Source organism: Rhinolophus sinicus, linkage group LG02 (assembly GCF_036562045.2).
Source record: "Rhinolophus sinicus isolate RSC01 linkage group LG02, ASM3656204v1, whole genome shotgun sequence".
Lineage (NCBI taxonomy): Eukaryota > Metazoa > Chordata > Mammalia > Chiroptera > Rhinolophidae > Rhinolophus > Rhinolophus sinicus.
The window spans coordinates 1,841,444-1,861,316 of record NC_133752.1 but is presented as its reverse complement, the minus strand read 5'-3'; the positions used below and the strand labels follow the sequence as shown (position 1 = coordinate 1,861,316).

The 19,873-nt window shown below is 56.4% G+C and overlaps 1 protein-coding gene across 4 annotated transcripts; it reads right to left on the bottom strand.

Annotated features, from left to right (window-relative positions):
- Window positions 1–8,886: 8,886 nt before the first annotated feature.
- Window positions 8,887–19,722, bottom strand: MSANTD1 (Myb/SANT DNA binding domain containing 1). Of its 4 annotated transcripts, none has more exons than XM_074320575.1 (5): window positions 19,592–19,722; window positions 18,102–18,186; window positions 14,956–15,220; window positions 11,238–11,513; window positions 8,887–9,261 (listed from the first exon to the last, which is right to left on the bottom strand). In XM_074320575.1, the coding sequence occupies exons 2-5, from the start codon at window positions 18,115–18,117 to the stop codon at window positions 9,021–9,023; spliced, it is 798 nt and encodes a 265-aa protein (XP_074176676.1). In that variant the 5' UTR covers window positions 18,118–18,186; window positions 19,592–19,722; the 3' UTR covers window positions 8,887–9,020. The 4 variants fall into 4 exon arrangements, with proteins under 4 accessions (XP_074176676.1, XP_074176695.1, XP_074176690.1 ...); XM_074320594.1 differs by having other exon boundaries at window positions 14,956–15,167; window positions 19,592–19,613; XM_074320589.1 differs by lacking the exon at window positions 19,592–19,722 and having other exon boundaries at window positions 14,956–15,167; window positions 18,102–18,239.
- Window positions 19,723–19,873: the final 151 nt, after the last annotated feature.

Below are 19,873 nucleotides of genomic sequence, written 5' to 3'. Positions count from 1 at the left end.
ATGACTGTTCATTATACAATTCTGTCTATTTTTCTGAGTGGTTGAAATTATTCACAATAAAATTTCAGGGAAAATGCCAGCATTTTCCTTAAAGAAACTTACCCACAAAGAAAATCCCAAAACCATATGGTGCAGGAATAAATCAACATTTAAGGGAGAAATAATACCATTCTTACACAAACTTTTTCAAAAAATAGAGAAAGATTGAATACTCTTGAACTCACTTTATAAGGCTTGCATAACTCTGATATCAAAACCTGACAAAGACATCATGAGAAAAGGAAATTGCATGTTCTCATGAACATGGGCACAAAAGTCCTTAGCAAAATATTGCTAAATTGAGTAACAACACAGTATGAACAAACATAGTTCATCCCAGGAATGCAAGGTTGGTTTAACATTTGAAAAGCAATCATTATATTCACCACATTAACAAAATAAAGGAGAAAAATCTTGTAGTTATCTCAATAAATGCAGAGAAACCATTTGTCAAAATTCAATACCATTTATAATTAAAAATTCTAAATAGACTAAAAATAGAAGGAAACTTCCTCAATCTGATAAAGGACATCTATGGAAAACCTACAGCTAACATCATACTCACTGGTGAGAGGCTATTTTCCCCCTAAAATCAGGAATAAAGCAACAATGCTGCTCTTACCAATTATTTTCAACGTTGTGCTGGAGGTTCTAGCCAGAGGAGTTAAGCAAGAAAAAGAAATAAAAACCATATAGATTAAAGAGCAAAAAGCAAAGCACCTTTTTTTCACAGAAAGCATCATTGTGAACAGAGAAAGTCCTAAGGAGTTTATTTAAAAAGCTACCAGACTAATAAGAGACTTTAGCAGGCTTGCAGGCTACAAATACAAACCTCAATTGCATTTCTCTATACCATCAACAAACAATTGGAAAATCAACACACTGAGGAGTAAATTTAATAAAGAATTCACTAGGCTTCTCCAAAGAGAGGAGTGGACCACGTTCATAAATTGTGAGACTCAGTGTTGATTGGTAACGTGTCAGTTCTCTTCAAGGTGATCTAGAGTTGAATGCCATCCCCATGAAAATTTCAGCAGGCTTTGTGGGCATACAAATTGGTGAGCTGATTTAAAATTTATTTGGAAATGCAAAAGATCCGGACTAACCAAGACAATTTTGGAACAAAGCAGAGTTGGAAGATTTACGCCATCTGACCTCAAGACTTTCTTGCTATAAAGCTATAGTAATCAAGATAAAGTAGACAGAGACCAGCGGCCCCACTCTTGCTCAGTGGATTGCCTTTTTGACAAAGGCATGAGAACAATTCAGTAGGGGAGGGAAAGACTTAACAAACGGTGCTGGAATAGCTGGATAATCATGTGGGGTGAGTGGGGAGGAGGAAGAAACTTGATATCTAACTCTCATCATAGACAATAATTAATTGGAGACAGCTCAAAGTCCCAAAAGTCCCAAACACAGTCATGGCTTCTAGAATACGATAGGGAAAAATATCTTCATGATATTGGTGAAGATTCCTTAGGACACGAAAAGCTCTAGCCAGAAAAGAAAAATAAATTAGATAATTCTGATTTTCTCAAAAGCAAAATCTTTGCCCACCGACAGACACCACACATTTCCACTTTCCGCCATGCTGACCTCACAGGATCTGGCTGGAGACCCACTGCCCCACACTTCAAACAGCTGAAAACCGGACAGCACATGGGAAATGACGGCTCTGGGACAGTGGCCTATAATTCTGAGATGCAAGTGAGGTGAGCCTCCCAAACCCCTGGCTGTCTGCCTGCAGCCAGCGCAGCCTGAGTGGAAGCCTTGTATCCCGCTCGGAGGAAGGCTTTTGTGGGCCAAGGCTGCGGGAGCCGGGGGAGGTGGGCACCAGCCCCGGGCTGGGAAGAAGCTCAGACCCAAGAGCGGAGGCTGTGGGCTGGGCCGACGACGTGGGGCAGAGCTACGTTTTAGGAGAAATACACTGAACTGGGGGTCCCAATCTGGGATGTAGGTTGCACTCCACCTGCTAGGGTGAGTCCCATCGCCCCCAAATCTCACTTCCCCACCTTCAGGCTCAGGCCTGCTGGGCGGACGGCCCCCCTTCCGCACACACAGAGGCCGGTGTTCAGGGCTCTAGGCTCTGTGCTCGGTGGAGAGTTCCTATTCTTGGCTGTAACCTAAGCAGCTGCCCATTAAAATTCCATTAGTTTTGAAGGCCTGAGCTGCAGTTGATATTTCTAATTATTGTGAAATTAAAATTGTCCCTGTAATTGAAGGATAATTGCAGGAGATGCCAGCTGGTGCCCTGGGAGCCACACTGTTCCCAAGCAGAACTTGGAAAGTCTCTTGAAAGTTCTCTGAACAGGAAGACAGAGGCGTTTTGGCAAACGAGGGGGTGAGGGGTCAGGCACTCCGTTGGAATCTAAATATCATTGTGATGAACGGGTGTCTGGGGAAGCAACTGGGCCTCCCAGGGGAGGGGCCTGGCGCCCAGACCTGGGCCTGAGCCTGGGACTAGATGGAAGGAGGGCCAAGTGTGGGTTACCAGGGGATTCAGGACTGACAGCTATAACAAGATGGGAAAGTTCTAGAGCTGACAGAACCCTCTGTGGGGCGAGGCCTGCAAGGAGGGAATTCTGTGGCAGTGCAATGAGTCGGCAGCTGGGGCTGGAGGACGGGTGGGGAGCTGTGTGACCAGGTCCTCCCCCCACACATGACAGCCATCTCGGCGCTGCGACCACCCCACAGGAGTGAGCCCCAGGCCTGGCAGGTACTCTCAGTGAACCGAAGCCTCGGGGCCCGGCTGCTGTGGACCCCACAGAAGGCGGGGCAGAGTGAGAGGGGAGCCCCAGGGTTCCCCCCATACCCAGCAGCTCTCTGGTTCCCCTTCTCCCGACTTCTGGCTCATATGCATGCGTGGTGTGTGGGAGCACTGGCCATCCCCTGGGACCCTGCGCACCCCTGTGCCCCCTTCCCCTGTTGGGTCCTGGCCTTTCTCCCACCCTGCAGCCCCAGCTGGGAGCCAGTGTAGAGCTAAAGGGAAGACCTGGCCCTGCCCCCAGAGCCGTGGGGCTTCCCCTCACACATGTTCCCTCACAACATGGGGGTCACGATGCCACCCTCTGCTGCCGTCACAGCCCTGTTCCCATGCTGGTTGCTCCTTGAGGGCAGGGCTCTCTCAGATTTGATTGTATCCCACAAGTCAGCAGATGACCCGGGTAGGGTCCCCATGGCTGGTGCCCAGTGGAGCTTTGGGAAATAACAGATGGGGTGGGCCCTGCGACTGGGCATCCCTTAAGCCTGCTGCCGTCTGGGGGACAGCCCTGCAGAGCTTCCACGAGGAGGCCACAGGCCACAGCGGAGCCTCCCCCGGAAAGCAGCGCGTCCTACTATCTGCGCTGCAGTCAGTGGCTGCTCCAGCCAAGTCCGCCTTCCTCTGGGAGATTTGGCAAGAAAATCTCTTGGGAGATTTTCCTCACCGTTTCCCCTCATTCCGCCGTCTTGGTCTGTGTGAGGTCTGCCCGCCAAGGTGGACCAGGTGGCAGTTTCACCACGATTCCCACGATGTGACACAGGTCACCAGCTTTCCGGTCTGCAGTGGGTATGTCCTTATGATCCCTTCCACCCACATTCAACTGCCTCCACTTAGCCAACCGTTGTTCTAGGAGCTGCCATGGCCAGCACACCTTCCCCTTTCTGGGACTAAATTAAATTCTCTGCTAAAAATTGAGTTTGGCTGGAAATAACACTGGCATGGCTGGAATTTTATGTCTCTCACATAAAAGAAGCCAAGGCAGAGCAGTCCGACCCTGCTGTCTTTCTGGCTATGGGGTCTTATGGCTTTATCCTCAAGAGTGCCTCATAGTCCTGCAAGGCTGCTGGAGAGCCAGCCATCTCCTACAACCCCTGTGTCACTGGACAGGGAGCAGGAGAAAGTAGGAAAATGGTAAAACAAAAAACCAACAAAAAACCTCACACACCTACCTGTGCCCTTTTTACAGAGGTTTCTCAGAATTTGCCAACTTCCTCAGATTGTTACTTGTCACCCTAAACAGCAAAGGACATTTGGTCCAATTTTAGCAGAACATTGCTGCTCAGAGTAAAATAAGCATTGTGCTACTTAGGAAGGAAGAAGTGGATACTGCTGTGCCTTTAGCGGGTTCTGCCAGGAGGGAAGACCCTTCATGCATTGTCTGTAACACGGAAAACCCTGAATCAACCGAGACTCCACACATCGGAGATCTGGAAGACTGAATCCAAGTCTGTCATTGGCTCCCTGAGGGCAGACATGGCATCACAGAATCTGAATCCGAGCACGTGCCCCCAAAAGGCCATGGAATGAGTCACTGAAATGGCTGATGTGGCCAGTTACACTGCACCAGACAAACTAGACCCTGCTGGGACCTCTGTGTCTCTTCTGCTGCCAACCACTGATGCCCCAACATTGGATGGCTCCTAACCATCCACACTCCTAACCATCCATTGTCTCTAACCATGCACACCCCTAAACATCCATGACCTTCAGAACATCATGGCCAGTCCTTCTTCTGCCTCCCAAGTCTCACACAACCTCACCTTTGACCTTGTCTCTCCTGGAACTGTACAGGGTGAAGGATTCTGGGAAACATGGTTCCCAGCATATAGAATAACAATGAGACGCCAGAACACAGTGTCAGAAATCAGCTCAGGTCCTTAGAGGCAGCACCTACTGGAGAAGGGAGAGCGGACGCCCCTGGAAGGAGAGGCTGGGTGTGCACATGAGGGTTCAGGGTGCTGCCTGGCTGTTGGGTGGGGAAGGAGGAGACCCTGGGGGCTGGGTGGGTGGAGTGGGAGGGGCACAGCAGTCCCCAGCCTCAGCTCTCTCCTCTCCCGCCCTTCCATCCCTGTCACCTGGCGAGGGCTACAACTCGCAGCCCCATTCAAACCCCGGCTTACAAGCAGCACTCTAATCCATCCTCTATGTTGTCCGTGGGTTGCATGTCTCTAGTTCTTAAAGCTCTTTTGGCATACAACATTTTGGACATTTCATTAATCGAATTAGACCATGTTTCCCTTAACGAGTTGTCTCACTCAGAAAGATTATGTATTCTTCCAAAATTTCCTCTGGAAGTTTCCATTTTTAACTTTTAAACCTCTAATCTACCTGAAACTAACCTTGTAAAGGTTATGAGAGGCTCGTCCGTGTTTTCCTGCCTGTTGCACTGAACTCGAGGGTCGTCACTGTCGTCTCTGTGGGATGCTGTTCCTGAGTCAGGCCGTCCCCACCCCCGCTGGCTATCCCCGTGGCAACACCACGTGGCCCTGAGTGTCCCGGTTACTCATACTCCCGCACCTGGCACACACCTGCTTGAAAATGAACAAAGTAAGCCTGTCGCTTCAAGAAATACCAACTGACAGCATTTGTGATCAATGATAAAATTCAAGCTTTCGTGCAAAAACTGGACATTTGAAAAACTTGCATCTGCCACCCAAAGTAAAGACTTTTCTGCTAAGCTTCACGGTGACACCAACAAAAGTAACTGAGAGTGGTTAATGAACCTCAACAACGTTTAGAAGACCTGCGTGTTCCAAGTGCTGAGCATGTGATGTCACGAAAGTGCGACGCAACAGGGAGGGTGTTCAGGTGCGAGATCGATGGATGGCTTCTAACGTGCTATGGCAGCGACAGTCCCTGATGTGGATTCGGACTCCGTGTCACAACTACCTGTAAGGAATCGGCACTTGTCGAGTTTGCTGCAGCCATCTGCAGATGTTATTACAATATCCCTTTCTTCTCCAAATACGCATCTGTGTGAGGCTGGATTTCCCACAGAAACTCATCCCTGCCAGCAAACACCCCACAGCAGCCTGAGTCAGGAGCCGGCCGGGGCCCAGCTGACCTCTCTCGGCCAGAGAGCATGGGACTGGTACCATAATGCCACCCTTCTCGCTGAAACTGGTTTCGGAAAAATGTATTTTCCACGCAACTGTTATTTATGTTAACATGTAATGGGTTTATTGATATTTTGAACGAACCATTTGTTTAAATCTGAGGTCTGATTTCTAATCAGGCAATCTTACAGGTATCAATACTGGTGGTTAGAACTCCCACGCACAAACGCTCTCTGGCACCTTCAATAACTTTGAAGAGAGGCTGGGGGTCCTAAGGCCACAGTTTGAAGTGGGTGCCTGAGGGCAGCCTGTGCGTGAAGAGCACGGTGGCTCCGCTTTCCGACACCATGCCACCTCGCTCCTTGAGGGGCTGTGCCAGCTCATACACCCAAGTGCGGGCTCTCAGCTTCCGTTTCGAAGTGGGTGCCCCCTTCGATGCTGACAGCGGGCATGCCAAGCTCTTGAGTATGAAATGGTCCGTTGGGGTTTTGTTTTGCATTTCCCCATTGCTTCCGGGGGGGGGAGGGGGTGTCTTCCTAGCTCGTGGGCCCCTGACACCCATTGCACTCCTGTGTCACATAAATGTTCAAATAATCTTGTCTATTTCAAAACAACAGAAAACCCAGCATTACTGAGAGTCTAGTTGGAATTACATTAATAAAATGATGACATTTTATTTCCTTTTGGGGCTTTCAGGAGGATGTTAAGTTTCTCCACATTCTCAGGTGTTTTTCGATTTTTCAATAAAAGTAAATAGTTGTCTTCATATGGATCCTATACCTTCCTGGTTACATTCACTCCTAGACATTCTGTAGTTTTTAATCATAACCGTTAATAAAACACGTTTCCATTCTCATATTTAACAGGTTTAAGGTGGTTTCAAAAACTCTTGGTGTTTTGGACATTTGGTTTTCTGGGTATACAAAAATACTATCTGAAAATAAAGGTAATGTTCATTTCTCCATTCATCTCTTATCCTGCTTATTTCATTTGTCTTAGTGCATTAGCTAATATTGTCAAAACAACATTAAATAATGGCCAGAGCAAGCACATTAATCGGGTTCCTGATTTGAGTTTTCTGTGTTCACATGTAATTTTGCTGAACCCTGTCAAATATTTTAGCATTTACTGATCTAGCCACGTTTTCCTCCTTAACGGGCCAATAACGTCAGAAGAAACGGGAAACTCACAAAGACACTGTTTACAAAGGGCTCGAGCCTGGTGGTCCCACAGCGAGCTCCGCCCAAGGGAGGTGACTCTGTTCCAGCCCGGGGAAAGTGACGGGCAGCACAGAGCCCTGACTCCCACTCTGACAGACAGCAGGGAAAAGACAACAGACCAAACCACCCCTTCGACAAACGGGAAAACACAACAAACACTGTGACTGACACCTGTGGTTACTGTAGTCCTAATGTTCCACGGTCATGACTGAGGAACAAAGATGTTTAAGGTGAAAACCTGCTACATAACAGAACCTGAACCTGTCGCCTCCTGAGGAAGCTTCTGGGTGTGGCTATCCTGCTGGGCCGCACGCTTGCTCGGGTGGGTCCAGCACCCTCTCAGGCCAGACGGCAGGGACTCAGTGTTCGCTAAACAAATGAGTTCTTGGGGGATGTCTTCTCTAAAAGGCAGATGGGCACCGGAGCTAGAGATCAGCTGGGCAAGCCCGCAGACTCAGGCCTTCCACACAAGCCATCTCCCAGCTCTCCATCCTGGTAGTGGGGTGCTGGAGCTCACGTCAGCCTCTCCTCCCCCTACGCGTTCGGTGACATCACATCAGTAGCTGAAATGGTCCTTGGTGGGAATATCTCCACCACGGAAACGCACAAGGTCACACTTCAGGGTCTAGCCACCACTGCAAGGCCTGGTAACTATTCACCAGACCCACCACTGTCTTCAGCCCCAAAGCCAAAGGGTTTGCGTCCATGGCAGGCACCTTCAGGGAGATCCCTGAGTAGCTGAGGGGGGGCACTGCCCGCCCAGCTCTGCCTCTGGCCTCTGCACCACTGGGCGACCATTGCCTGGCTAACCTCTGAGCCACTGAAGTGTCAGACGAGCTGGCAGTTGTCCCACCAGGATGATGTGTGATGAAATCTCCTGGCGGGCCCCCTCCACCACCCCCACCCCCAGCAGTTGGCCCAGCTGTAGCCACAGGGGCTTCCCTGGACCGTAAGTCAGTCCATTTCACCTGCCACTAACCCATGCACCGTGTCACCTCAGAACCTGCTCTGTGCGCAGCAATGTGCTAGTTCTGGGGAGAATCGTCTGCTGCTGTGCCCAGCCTCCATTACAGCCAGTGGCCAAAGCCGAAGCAGCCAACAAGCCTCAGGAGGAATCCCTTGGAGGAGCCTCTGGAAAGGTTTTCCACCAGCCAAGGGGCAGGAGGTGAGATTATCCTGCAGCCCTGGCTGCCCCACCCCAGCTCTTGTCCAGATCCCAGCAGCCGTGGCCCGGGCATGGGGAGCACCTCTCCAGCCTGGTGCCCCAGCTCTGTGCCGGCCCCTCCTCGACCTCCAGCCGGCTCTTCCTTTCCAGCGCTATCTCAACCCACTATGAGTTCACTTCTCTAGTCACGTGTTTGTCTCCCCACTGGGGCGTAAGCTCCGTGAGGACAGGCCTTGTCTCACCACCAGACCCCAGGCCCAGGAGACTGAACGGGGTCCCCGGTGCACATGAGCAGGCGTCATTACCTTTATTAGAGTTCTCATGGAGGAGGCGGTGGCAACCCCTGGCGTTCCAGGAACAGGAACAGAAAGGCGCTGGAAGGCCGCGGGCGGGCCAGGTTTGCTGGGTGTCGGAGGTTACTTTAGGGAAGACCGGACCCTGCTGAGGGAGAAGACCGGCCCCTCCTTCGCTGAGGTGCGAGCTGGCATGACCTGTTTGCATTTGCTTTTGTTTCCAGAACAGACCAACCCACCTGGCGCCTCCCCCCGGGCCTGGGAAGTGAGCTCTGCTTCCAGGTGGGAAGGAGAAATCACTATCAGAAGCCATTTCAAGTACCATGGATGGTGACTACGGTGGAAAGTGGACTCTATAATGGCACGTCCTTACTGGGGATTCACCCAGAGTTACCCTGGAGTCCCTGGCTGTGTCCGAGGGGCTTTACTGCTGGACGTGGGGCCGCGGGGTCCCCGAGCCTGCGGGGTCCCGGCCCGGAGCGGCAGCTAGGCACTGGACTTGGCGACCATCTTCTCCAGCAGGCTCATCATGCGCTCCTGCAGCTGCAGCCCCTGCACCTGCAGGATGTTCTGCTGGTCCAGCACACGGCGCACCTCGCGGCACGTCTCCTCCATGGCCCGGCTCAGCCGCCGCTGCTCGTCCAACATGGCCTCCAGCAGCCGCAGCTTCTTCTTCTGGAAGTGGCCGCTCTGCACCTTGCGCTTCTTCACAGGCCGTTCGTCCGACCTGGGAAGACAGCGCCGGTGCATGAACAGCAGGCACAAGGGCCCCACCCGGCCCTCCCAGCCCCTCCACTGGATAAACTGGAAACAGGCCTCGGGGAGCTGGGCCACTGGCCAGGGCCCCACCGTCCATGCATGTGAGGGGGCAACGGTGGCTGCAGGCACTGCCGTCCACTGAGACCCAATGACCCAGTCACAGGACTTCCAAACACCCACAATCTGGGGGATGGGGAACACCCTGCCATGAGAGCACCCCCAAGCCCCCTGAGCTGGTCATGCAGGTTGGCACAGGCACGATGGAGGGACTCAGGGGTGGAGATAAGAGGAAGGTTGGGTGGGTTGGGGTGCTGGGCAATGTGGCTCCCCCGGGAAGCCAGAGGACACCAGTCTGGGCTGGCCTTGGACAGATGGGGAAACTCAGGTCCCAGAAGGAAGGGGCTGGGGGGGGGGGCAGCAAGACAGGCACCCAGGACCTAGGCCTCCCTCCCCAGGGCCGGGACCTCTGGTGGACAGGAGGTAAGACAGCCCAAGTCCACAGCTCTCCCCTGGGCTCCCTGCTGTGGGGTGGTGGGTACCCCTGGTCTACAGGTCCCCACTGGTGGGCAGGGAGCCGCCAAATCCCACCAGACCCCAAGGCGCTGCCCATCTCCCAGTCTGAGCTCTATGTTTCTGAGCAGGACAGTGACCCAGCCAACCCCAGGGGTGGGAGAGCAGAGCTCTGGTACCCATGGCCCAGCCTTGGTGCAATGCCTGGGGTAGCTGTGAGTCTGGGAACTGGGCTCAATCCACAGAAACAATTGGCCATAAATCTCAGGCTTCCCAGCTAATTCGGTCTGGCTGTCAGCAAACACATTTTTGCCTGGGGTCTTTGCTGAAAAATGCCCTCCAGGGAAGGGGCACTGGACAAAAGAACTGCAGCCCCAACATCGGAGGCGTCAGAATCAGAGAGACACCCCCAGAGATGCCTCCCTTCCCCCACCCCATCTGACAGACTTGAAGACTGGGGCTTGGGGGAGAGGCAGAGCCATTGCTCAAATCCATACTCTTCCTGCTCACTTCCCCAAAATGCCAACTCCTATTCACCCTTGAAAGCCCACCCCAAATGTCCCTCTTCTGACCCCAGCCCCCACACCACACAGGTGTGGATATCCTGAGGGCAGGGTCACGTGGCAGGAAACATGTGATGCACAGCAGAAGGGACAGGTGTACCCACTGCAGCCAGTTATAAGGACACTCTGGAGACTCAGCCCAGCACCCCCTCCCTGGTACTGTGAGGACCAGCCGACCCAGCAAGAGCAGAGAGAAGGGGGACCCCAGGGTGGGGTCTGCTTGGGGTGAAGGGGAGTCCGTAAGCCAGAAGCTGAGGGGCAGGCAGGGAGGGCACACTGGGGTTGGGCGCTTGGCTTTCCTCCCTGTGCCCGAGTCTGTTCTCTCCTCTGACACTCCCAGCCATCCTTGGAAAAGCTATTGATTTGTCCTCATTTTATAGAGGGAGACTGAGGCCCAGAGAAGTCAAGAACATTCCACACAGCTAAAGAGTGACGGAGCCAGGAGACAAACCCAGTCTGTGGACAGGACAGCCCGTGCTTCCATAACTGGCTGCCTTCCTGTACGAGCCGCCCTGTCCGAGGTCGTCACGTCCGAGGCCGCCCCGTCTCCGCCTCCCCTTCTAAGGACCTCTTGTCTGAGGCTGTTGCATCTGAGGCCCCCACCCTGTCTAAAGCCGCCCTGTCTGAGGCACTCCCATCTAAGAGCCCCCTGTCTAAGGGCCCCCTGTCTGAGGCCCCCCCATCTGAGGCCTCTGTCTGGGGCTTCGCTGCACCTGGACACACACACCCCCTCATGCTTTGCAGCCAGCCAGGGATGACGGAGGACGCCACTGGCACAACAGCTGCCGCCTTCACCGCTCAAAGCCACTTGTCTGGACAGTGGGCTCCTGGCCCCACTGGTGGTGGGGCAGGAGAAGGGGACACACACTACCTGAACTTAAGGGACAGTAAGCTGGAGGAGCTGTCGGAGCGATCGTCCTGGAAGCGGCCTTCGTAGGAGCACTGGTTATACGGTAAGTACAGAGGGGTGGACTTAGCAGACGGCGACAGGGACGCCTCGGTCTGGGACGTGGAGGGCCCCGGCTGCTGGCCGTCCGGCAGTCTGCCATCGCAGGACTCAGGGACCTTGGCCAGAATCCTATCAATGGCTAGGTAATAGGGCCAGTCGGGCGGGACGGACTCGCTATCTGTCATGCATTTTAATTTCCTGAAACGAGAGACACAAGAGCCAAGGGTGAGAAACAGACTTACTCCCACCCGTCCCGCCCGGCCCTCGGCAGGGACACCGGGGCTCTGGGACCCGGGGGGCCATGTGGCACGGGCAGGAGCCACTTTTGGCCAGAAAGGCCTCCCCAGAAAAATCGGCTAGGCTCCAGGGCCAAGGTGACACTGCACTTAGAAAGAAGCCAGGCGTGGGACCTACACAGCCTTGGATGTGAAACGGCAGCACATGCTCCAAACGTGAGTGAGGTCATGGTCAGTACTGCGACCTTGGGCTGACTGCTATTGTTTCTGTCTTTCATGTGCTGTAGTTTCTACTCTCTGCCATGAACAAATACTGCTTCTAAATAAGTCAGCCAGCCGTGGTACAATACTGTAACGTAATAAAACATAAGACACACATGGAATAGAATATCATGATGTAATAAAGTATGTAACACGAACAAAAAATACTGTAATATGAAAAATGCAGTTTTCTAAAGAGGACGCCTCAGGGAACGAGAACCACTGGAGTTAAGAGCACAGTCTTCAGTGTCCAACAGATCTGAGTCTGTCTCGGCCCCACCACTTTGCTGTGTGACCTTGGGCAGGTTCATTAACCTCTCTGAGCCTCCATTTTCACATCAGTAAAATGGGGATGATCAAAGTGAGCTCCTCACATGGCTGTGGGAAGGATTTAATGACAATAGCCAGGGTCTGACAAATAGCGAGCTATCCAGACAGCGTGTTGGCTGAAGGTATCAAGATGCAGTGCGGCTGGGCCTGACGGGACCCCTTCTCACGCTGCCTGACCTCCCCTACCCCATGCAGACCTCGAGCCAAGGGTCTGCACAGTGCAGCTCTGCCCAGCACGGGCCTGAGCGGTTCGCAGGCCCTGCGCCCTGCCCTCCCATGCAGATGGGCCCTGGGCCTAGACCGTCCTCTGGAGGTGACGGATGGGGACAAGGGGCTGCCAGGCCAGGAAAGCAGCCACAAGGGGGCGGGTGCATGCTCTCTGCCCCATCAGACCCAGCCTCAGCCTGTGGTCCCCCATGTTCCCTGCCCCATGTTCCTCCCAAATGTGGGGAGCCCTTGGAGCTAGAGTGCCCCGTGGCTGATGGCTCCTGTCTCCCAACATGGGTTCCCGACCAGGGTGTGGCCACTGGTCACTAGATATAATGGGCTGGCCATCTGAATGAGTGGCCCCCAACAAATAAGTGAGCAGAGCCCAGCCATGGCAGGGAGTGGCCTTGGCAGCAGCACCCACCAAGTGACGTGTCCTCAGCAGACAGCCAGGGAGAGGTGACATGGGGAGGAGCACACCTGCCCCGTCTTCCCAGCCACGGGACAGACGTCTGTCACCCTGTAGGGCTGCACAGGTGCTGGGCGCAGGGGCGAGACTGGCCTGGGCCCACACCCAGCCTCCACCCGGGCTCCCCTCCAGCCCCTCTGGAGCCCCAGCTTCTGTTTGGCTCCACTCAAGCCAGCCCACTCCTTGGAGAAAAGAGAAAAGGCCTGCTCCCAGCATGGGAGCCCCTGAATTCTAACAAGCCATGCTCCACGGGACCGGCCTCCCCCCCAGGCTGCCTTAGCCTGACAACCTTAATATATAAAGAGCTACTGTGAAAACACAAGAAAACGCCCTGCTGTGGATAGGCCCTCTCGGGGGACAGATAAAGAACGAGTCAGCCAAAGTGTTGGCCTGTTAACTAAGGGCTGGGCAAGCCACGCCCCTCTCCAGCTCTGGGCCTGTTTTTCCCTGGGTGAAAGGGAGCTGTGAGGTGCCACAGTGTGCAACGTTCTTCCTAAGCTGTGAAGTGCTGTGCACATGTGCAGCCCTCACCCCTGCCCCGGGAGTGGAGGCCCCAGGTGCCCGCTCTGCTGCACCCCCATCTCCTGTGGCTCCTGGGCCCGCGTGCCCCGTCTCCAGGAATGGAACTGAATCCTTCCCCTGAGAGTCAGTAGCCTTCCAGGATAAATAATGAATAACCCGCCAGACACCAATCAGAGCCTGCGTTACAGTCAGAGGGGAGGCCAGTACCAGCCAGCAGCACCGCTGTGCCCCCCCCACCAGGCACTGAGGGGCGTCGGCAGACACTCAGCCCTGGGCGTCCCAGAGCCACAGCTGGGACCTAACACTGATTCTCCAAGTGGCTCTGATGCCTTCTGGGCCCGACCTGGCTGGGGCAGGGGCTGTGAGTCAGAAAAGGACCTTTGCATGGGGGCCAGGCTCTGGACCTGCTCCTGCAAGGGCCATAAAAAGTTAGATGGATGCAACTGAAAACAGGTTTTTGGTGTTGTCAAGGGCCTGCAGAGCCTCTGCGCACCTCCAGGTTGGGGGGGTCGTCTCCTTGCCTGTGGAGGGGGGAGGGTCCTGCCCACAGGGTGTGGCCCAAGGTGCCCGAGGCAGCCCTGCAGGGCCCGGTCTGCACCCAGCCCTGGGCACAGCTCTGCTTCCTGCAGCGGCTAGGCCTGGGACCAGCTGGACACCTGCCCGTCCTCCCAGGACACTGACAGGCCCAGCCGTTCCCAGGCCGCCCACAGGACCCGGGGCGCTCGGTGCCGCTCTTGCCCACGGCCTCTAGCTCTTGCTTGACATTCACCCCAGCAAGACCCTGGCATGCCCGCGACCTTCACCCTGCCAGTGACCTTCACCCTGACCATGACCCTCTGCAGGTAGGCATGGGCCCTACGCCTCCCAAGGTACCAGGCACACGGGCCACACTCGGCTCCCTCCCTGGACGCTGCCCCACCCCGGAGCCCATCTTTGGCCCTGACCCAGCAGCTCCCCTCAGGCTGCCTGGGAAGCGGGGCCACCTTGGGATGAGCAGAGGCAGAGGTGGGGCCAGGCCTGGGGCCCCAACCCTTCCTTCCACAAACAAGGCCCCTCCCATAGTGGGACCCTCCTGAGCACCCAGGGTTGCCCAATCAGCCCTCACCTGCTCCCTGACCCTGAGGGCAGCACGACGCTGTGCTCACAGCCGGCTCAGGAGATGCTGAGAATGAGCATCAGGACCGTGCAGGGCTCATGGGCCGGGAGCTGAGCCTCTTTCTTGCCTCGGGCCTCAGTTTCCCTGTCTGTACAGCAGCGTCCCGCCACCCTGCTGCAGAGCCGAGCCTGGGATGGCAGCCTGCAGTCTCCTGGCCGCAGTGTGTAGGCCAAGGGCCAGCCACTGTGGGGGCCTGGGGGACAGTGCTAAGGGTGCCCTTGGGATGGCGTTGGAAGAGGCTCCGAGGAGAGCCGGCCTGTGTCTGTCCCAGCCCTGCCCTCACTGGGTCTCAGTTTCCCCACCTCCCCAATGGGAGGCTGCACCAGTGGTTCCTGAGGCCCCATGTTGCCCTGTGGGGCCTGTCCAGGGCGGGCCTCACGTGGGCCATTCCAGTGGGGACCCCAGGCCCTCCCGGGGCGGGGCCGGCAGGGCCGAGTGCGTAGGCACGTGGAGGCCTACCTGTACTGGAAGGTCATGTTGGTGATCTTGATTTTGATCTCCTCGCCCAGCCGGCGCTCACCGGTCATCTCCAGCAGCTTGCTGGCCATCTTCTCATACACCTTGGCATTGCGCTTGGTCTGCTTCAGCTCGTCGAAGAACTCCTCCCAGACGAGCATGAGGCCGCGCATCTCAGCGTCCGTCCAGTTGCGTGCCCGCCGGTGCTTCTCCGTCTGAGGAGATACAAGGTAGCCGGGTACTTCGGCTGCCGCCATGCTGGAGGCACCTGCGGGGTTAAAGGACTGCGTTCAGGGAGGCTGGCTGCGGCCTGCACACCACAGCGGGCGGGAGCCCCGCTCCTGGAAGGCAGCTCCGCGCTCAAAATGGGGCCTACATCTGACAGGCAGGAATTTAGTTAAAAGCTTTTAAACGGGAAACGTCATTTTGATGTCACGTTTCCATAGCAACAGAGCAACTGCATAAGCTACAACAACAGAAACCTTTTAACTGAAAGCGCAGGAATCAGGGCCACCGTGACGGGCCATCAATATTGCAGCGGACGGGCCAGGCCCAAAACCGGCGGCCCAGGCTCCCAGCCCTGCCTCCGCCCAGCCCGGCTTCCAGGCCTGTCTGGCCCAGGCCACACGGAGCCAGGAGCCTGCCCTGGGCTGACCGGGCGCTGGAGGAGCGGGGTCCAGGTCCTCACCTCAGTCTGGCCCTGGCTCACGACGGCTGGGGGCCCGGGAGAGCCCAAGATAGGGAGTTGGAGTGTGACACACGAGGAGAGCATGGCAGACAGAGAGGGAGACAGGGAGACTGAGAGGACAGACAGAGTGGGTGGGAGGAGCAGGAATGGACAGAGAGGGGGCAGATACAGGAGCAGATACCCCCAGGGACATGCTAACACTCACGCCCGAGGGCCCCATGCACCGTGTCCCCAAATAACATGTTCACATTTTGTGACAGGAAATATGAATGTGTAAATGCCAGGCTGGTGAGTGGGGCTCTGGCTTGAGCAGACTCAGCTCTGCCCATCTGCGGGCGCGTCTCCCTCCCTGCAGGTGGGGCTGGCTGCTGACCTGGCTGAGGTGGGGTCGGCTGAGGAGCCAGGACAGTTTCTAAAGCCAAATAGTACCTGGGAGCATGTGGTGTGTGAGTCCCTCCTGCCCTGAGCAGCCCACTACAGCCCTGACCACCCTGCATTAGCGCCCTCTGTACCCAGACCTGCCTGCTCCCCATGGCTGGGCGGGGTGCTCCCTGTATCCCCCGTACCCCACAGGAAAGGGTTTGGTACAGGCCTGCTGTGTAAAGTAACGTACAAATGAAGGGGCCAACCCCAAGTAATCCTCCTTCCCTTCCCAGTAGATTACCTAGACTTGGCCTTCAGTCTTACTGGCAAACTCCTATTCATTCTTCAAAACCCCGTTCTGACATTACCTCCTCTCTGAAGTCTTCCTACTTGACTTCAGTCTGTCTTCTATCCCTTTTCCCTCCTGCCAATTGGACCCACCTTTAGCCAGCTTGTTTCACTTTCTCCCTTCCAGCTCTGTGACCCTGGGTTAAGAACACTGGCAAAAGTGACAGTAATGAGAATTGAGCACTTTGAGCGTAGGACACTGTTCTAAGTGACATATTTGTGTGTTTTCTACTTTGATCCTCAAGGCACTCTTGTTGAGGGAGGCTGACACTGTTGTTATTCCCATTTTACAGATGAAAACCCTGAGGCTGGAAAGGTGAGGTCACCCTGTGGACAAGGTGCTGGGCTGGGCCAGGCTTTGAACCCAGGCAGGCTGCCTCGGAGCTGGGTCTGACCCCATGCTGGCAGGCAGGCTCTCTGTGAAGGCCACTGTCACCTGTCCTTTGCACCCATGATGTAGCCAATGCAAACTGCTGCAGCCTGGGCAAATGCTCCCCACCGCTCCCAGGGTCTGGCTGGGGTCCTTGGCCGTCGGACCCTGGCCCTGCCTCAGTGGGCCTCTGTCAGGGCTTGACAGGCTCATCCCGATGTCCTGAGGGCCAGGACACCCAGACACTGACCTCCAGCACTGGCTGGGCTGGGAGGGCACTGAGACAGTGTGACTATAATGGGAGGGGGGGTTGTCAGCAAAGGTGGGCTTTAGAGTGAGGCTAGGGCTGCCTCCCTCCCCCACCTCAGCGGGGCTTAGGGACCAGCCAGGGGACAGGAGACCAGAGCAGGAGAGCCTGAGGGGACTGCAGAGAGCAAGGGCCACCTAAAGGCATCAACATTCGAAAGTTAGAAGATTGAACTCCAGCAAGTGGCCAACTAGCATGAGCCCACGGAACCTGCTGGACAGGCCCTGATGGCCATGTGGAGCCCAGCCCCGCCCCCAGACACATGGTACCCTCAGGGTTCTTCTGGTGGTGGCCTGAACTCGGGAGCTGCCCGGGATGGGCTGGCGGCTGGGGCACCCTCCTCCCTGGTCAGAACTGGAAACGCAGTGGGACAGGTGTGGGCATGTGTGGGTCAAGGCCTGACCCTGCCATCAGCTCCCGGTGGGAGCCCCTCTTCTCTGGGCCTCAGGGGTCACCTGGGGACATGGTGACACCAGCGCCTGGCCGTGCAGCACCCCTGCATTCCTGGACTGCCTGGGTACCTGGCAGAGCACTCAGGAGTGTTTGCAAAGTAAATGACTGGAAGGCCCCACTCCTCACACAAAGGATGTGGCCCCTCAGGTGTCCTGGTGCTGTCTCTGGCCCCCTGAGCACACGAGGTGGGGGCCAGGGAGATGCAGGCAGGGCCTGGCTGGAGCAGAGGCTGGATGCTGGCAATGGCTGCTGCCCCAGGGTTCCCGGCCTGGGTAACACCCGGACAGCCAGTCCCACTGCCCAGGGGCAGCAGCTGGCCCACGCAGTGTCTCTGGGCCTGACACCCAAGTGGCACCAGGGAGGTGCCTACGCCTCCTGTTTGCCCTCCAGCTGGCATGTCCAGGGAGTCAGGGTAAGAGGCTGGACTCCAACTGTCTCTTCTCAGGTTTCAGTGGACACCAGAAGCCCAGCACCCCTGGGGGCGGTACCGGAAGCAGAGCCCTCATGTTGGGCCCCCAGAGACAAGCAGCTGGGTGTGTGTGGGGAGGGCCAAGCACCTAGCTGTGCCGGCCCGGGGGGGGGGTCCTGTCTGTCCTCATCTGCGGAGGGGGGTTCCATACCTTGGCACAGCTGCATGGCCTGCTGGGACCCTCAGTGTCTGAGGGAGGGGGGGCAGAGGGCTAGGGGCTGGGCATCCGGCAGCACCTGCGGGGAGAAGGGGCAGTCAGGCCCACGTGGGAGCCCAGGGCAGGAAGCGTGCAGCCCCTCAAGGGTCCAGGCAGCAGTGATTGGGGCCTATGACAGTGGGTAGGGAAGTCTGGTGCTGGAAGAACTTCCAGCCTGGGCAAAGGGAGGAAAGCACACCAGGTGCGTGTGGGGGGTGTCCAGGCTGGGGGGCGGCAGGGCAGGGCAGAGCCGTGGGACGGCAGGGGCCTGCTGACACCATCACCCTTTCCATGTACACCAGCAGCCCACACCCTAGCTTTGCGCCCTCGGTGAGCAGGCTTCAACCCTGACCTGATGGCTCCCCTGGGCCCACCCACACCCCAAGCGCCCTCTGGGCCAGGACAAGTGAAGGCCTGGCCCGTGGCTCCCCCCCCCCCCCATGCAGGGTGAAGGCCTGAGAACCCCAGAAGCCCTACAGGACATGGCTGTGACAGGGTGAGGCCGTATGGGTGGCGCCTGGGTTTCCTGCTTGGGAGGCCGTGGACGAGCCATCCAGCCACATGGAGGAGCCTGACTGCAGACACCCCAAAGCCCATGGGAACCTCAGAAGACACTCGTGGTTTCCCAAACGTCTTTATGACTCCACAAAGCGGGTCAACCTCTGTGCCCCTGGGCCCTGGCAGAACACTGCCTCCAGCAGCGCTCAGACCTACTGCTACGCTGCCGAGGGCTGAGGTGCGGGCCACCCCACACCCAGTGCTCAAGGGTCTCAGGTCAGAAGCAGGGGTTTCCTCTGGGAAAAGTAGGGTCTCGCCCTCTCCTGAGGACCTCTCTGCCGTGGTGGGCAAGCAGGGGACGTGTGGCAAACAAGCCCACTCACACCAGGGGCTCTTTCTGGAAATGACAGGTAGACCAGGTGTGCTCAGGTGTGCCAGCCAGGGTCTGGCTGTCCCAGCGTGGCCCAGGCAGGGGACTACAGCTTAGGTGGCTCTGAAGGGTGAGGCCACGGGGCACAGGAGTTGTGTCACAGAGGAAACAAATTAGATGAAGTCACTCCTGTAAACGTTCAGAGCAACTGAGATGAGACCGGAGGCCGATGTGGCCTGCCCCCTGGTCCTGGCAGCCAATGCTGTCACCATCCCTGTGCCTCAGGAGGGTAGGGGGCAGAGCGGCCACAGAGCCTCAGGGAAGCCCACGTGCAGTCACACCGCTGAGACCCAAGTGCAGGGCTGGGCAGCCCATGCTTGTCTCCAGGCAGCCACTGCAGTGTTGCTGGGGCACTGCCTGCCGACCACTCCCATCAAATGAGTGGAACCCACATTTCCAAAGTAACTGCCTGAGCAGCCCACAGCCTAGAGGTTTTGTGTCTGCAGGTTGGAGGTAAACACCTGCACCCCGAGTTTACCACGGCCCCAACCGCCCAGGCTCCCAGGGAGGGTCTCACCAGAGCTAAGGACGTGCCCTGTAGCTGGGCAGACTTCCAGAGGCGCTGGACTCTCAGGTGACAAGGACTTGCAAGCTCAAATGGGCGTGGCACACACTGCCACACACTGCAGCCCAGGGGCATGGTGCCCACGGCCAGGAAGGCACAGGGGCCAGCCGGGCCGCAGGGGCATGGCGGGTCTGGGGGGTGGGTCAAAAGCTGGGTCATGGCTCTGCGTGAGCACTCTACTCCCGACCCAGCCTCTACCGCCCCCCCCCCCAGGGCCCTGGGCCGAATGTGGAG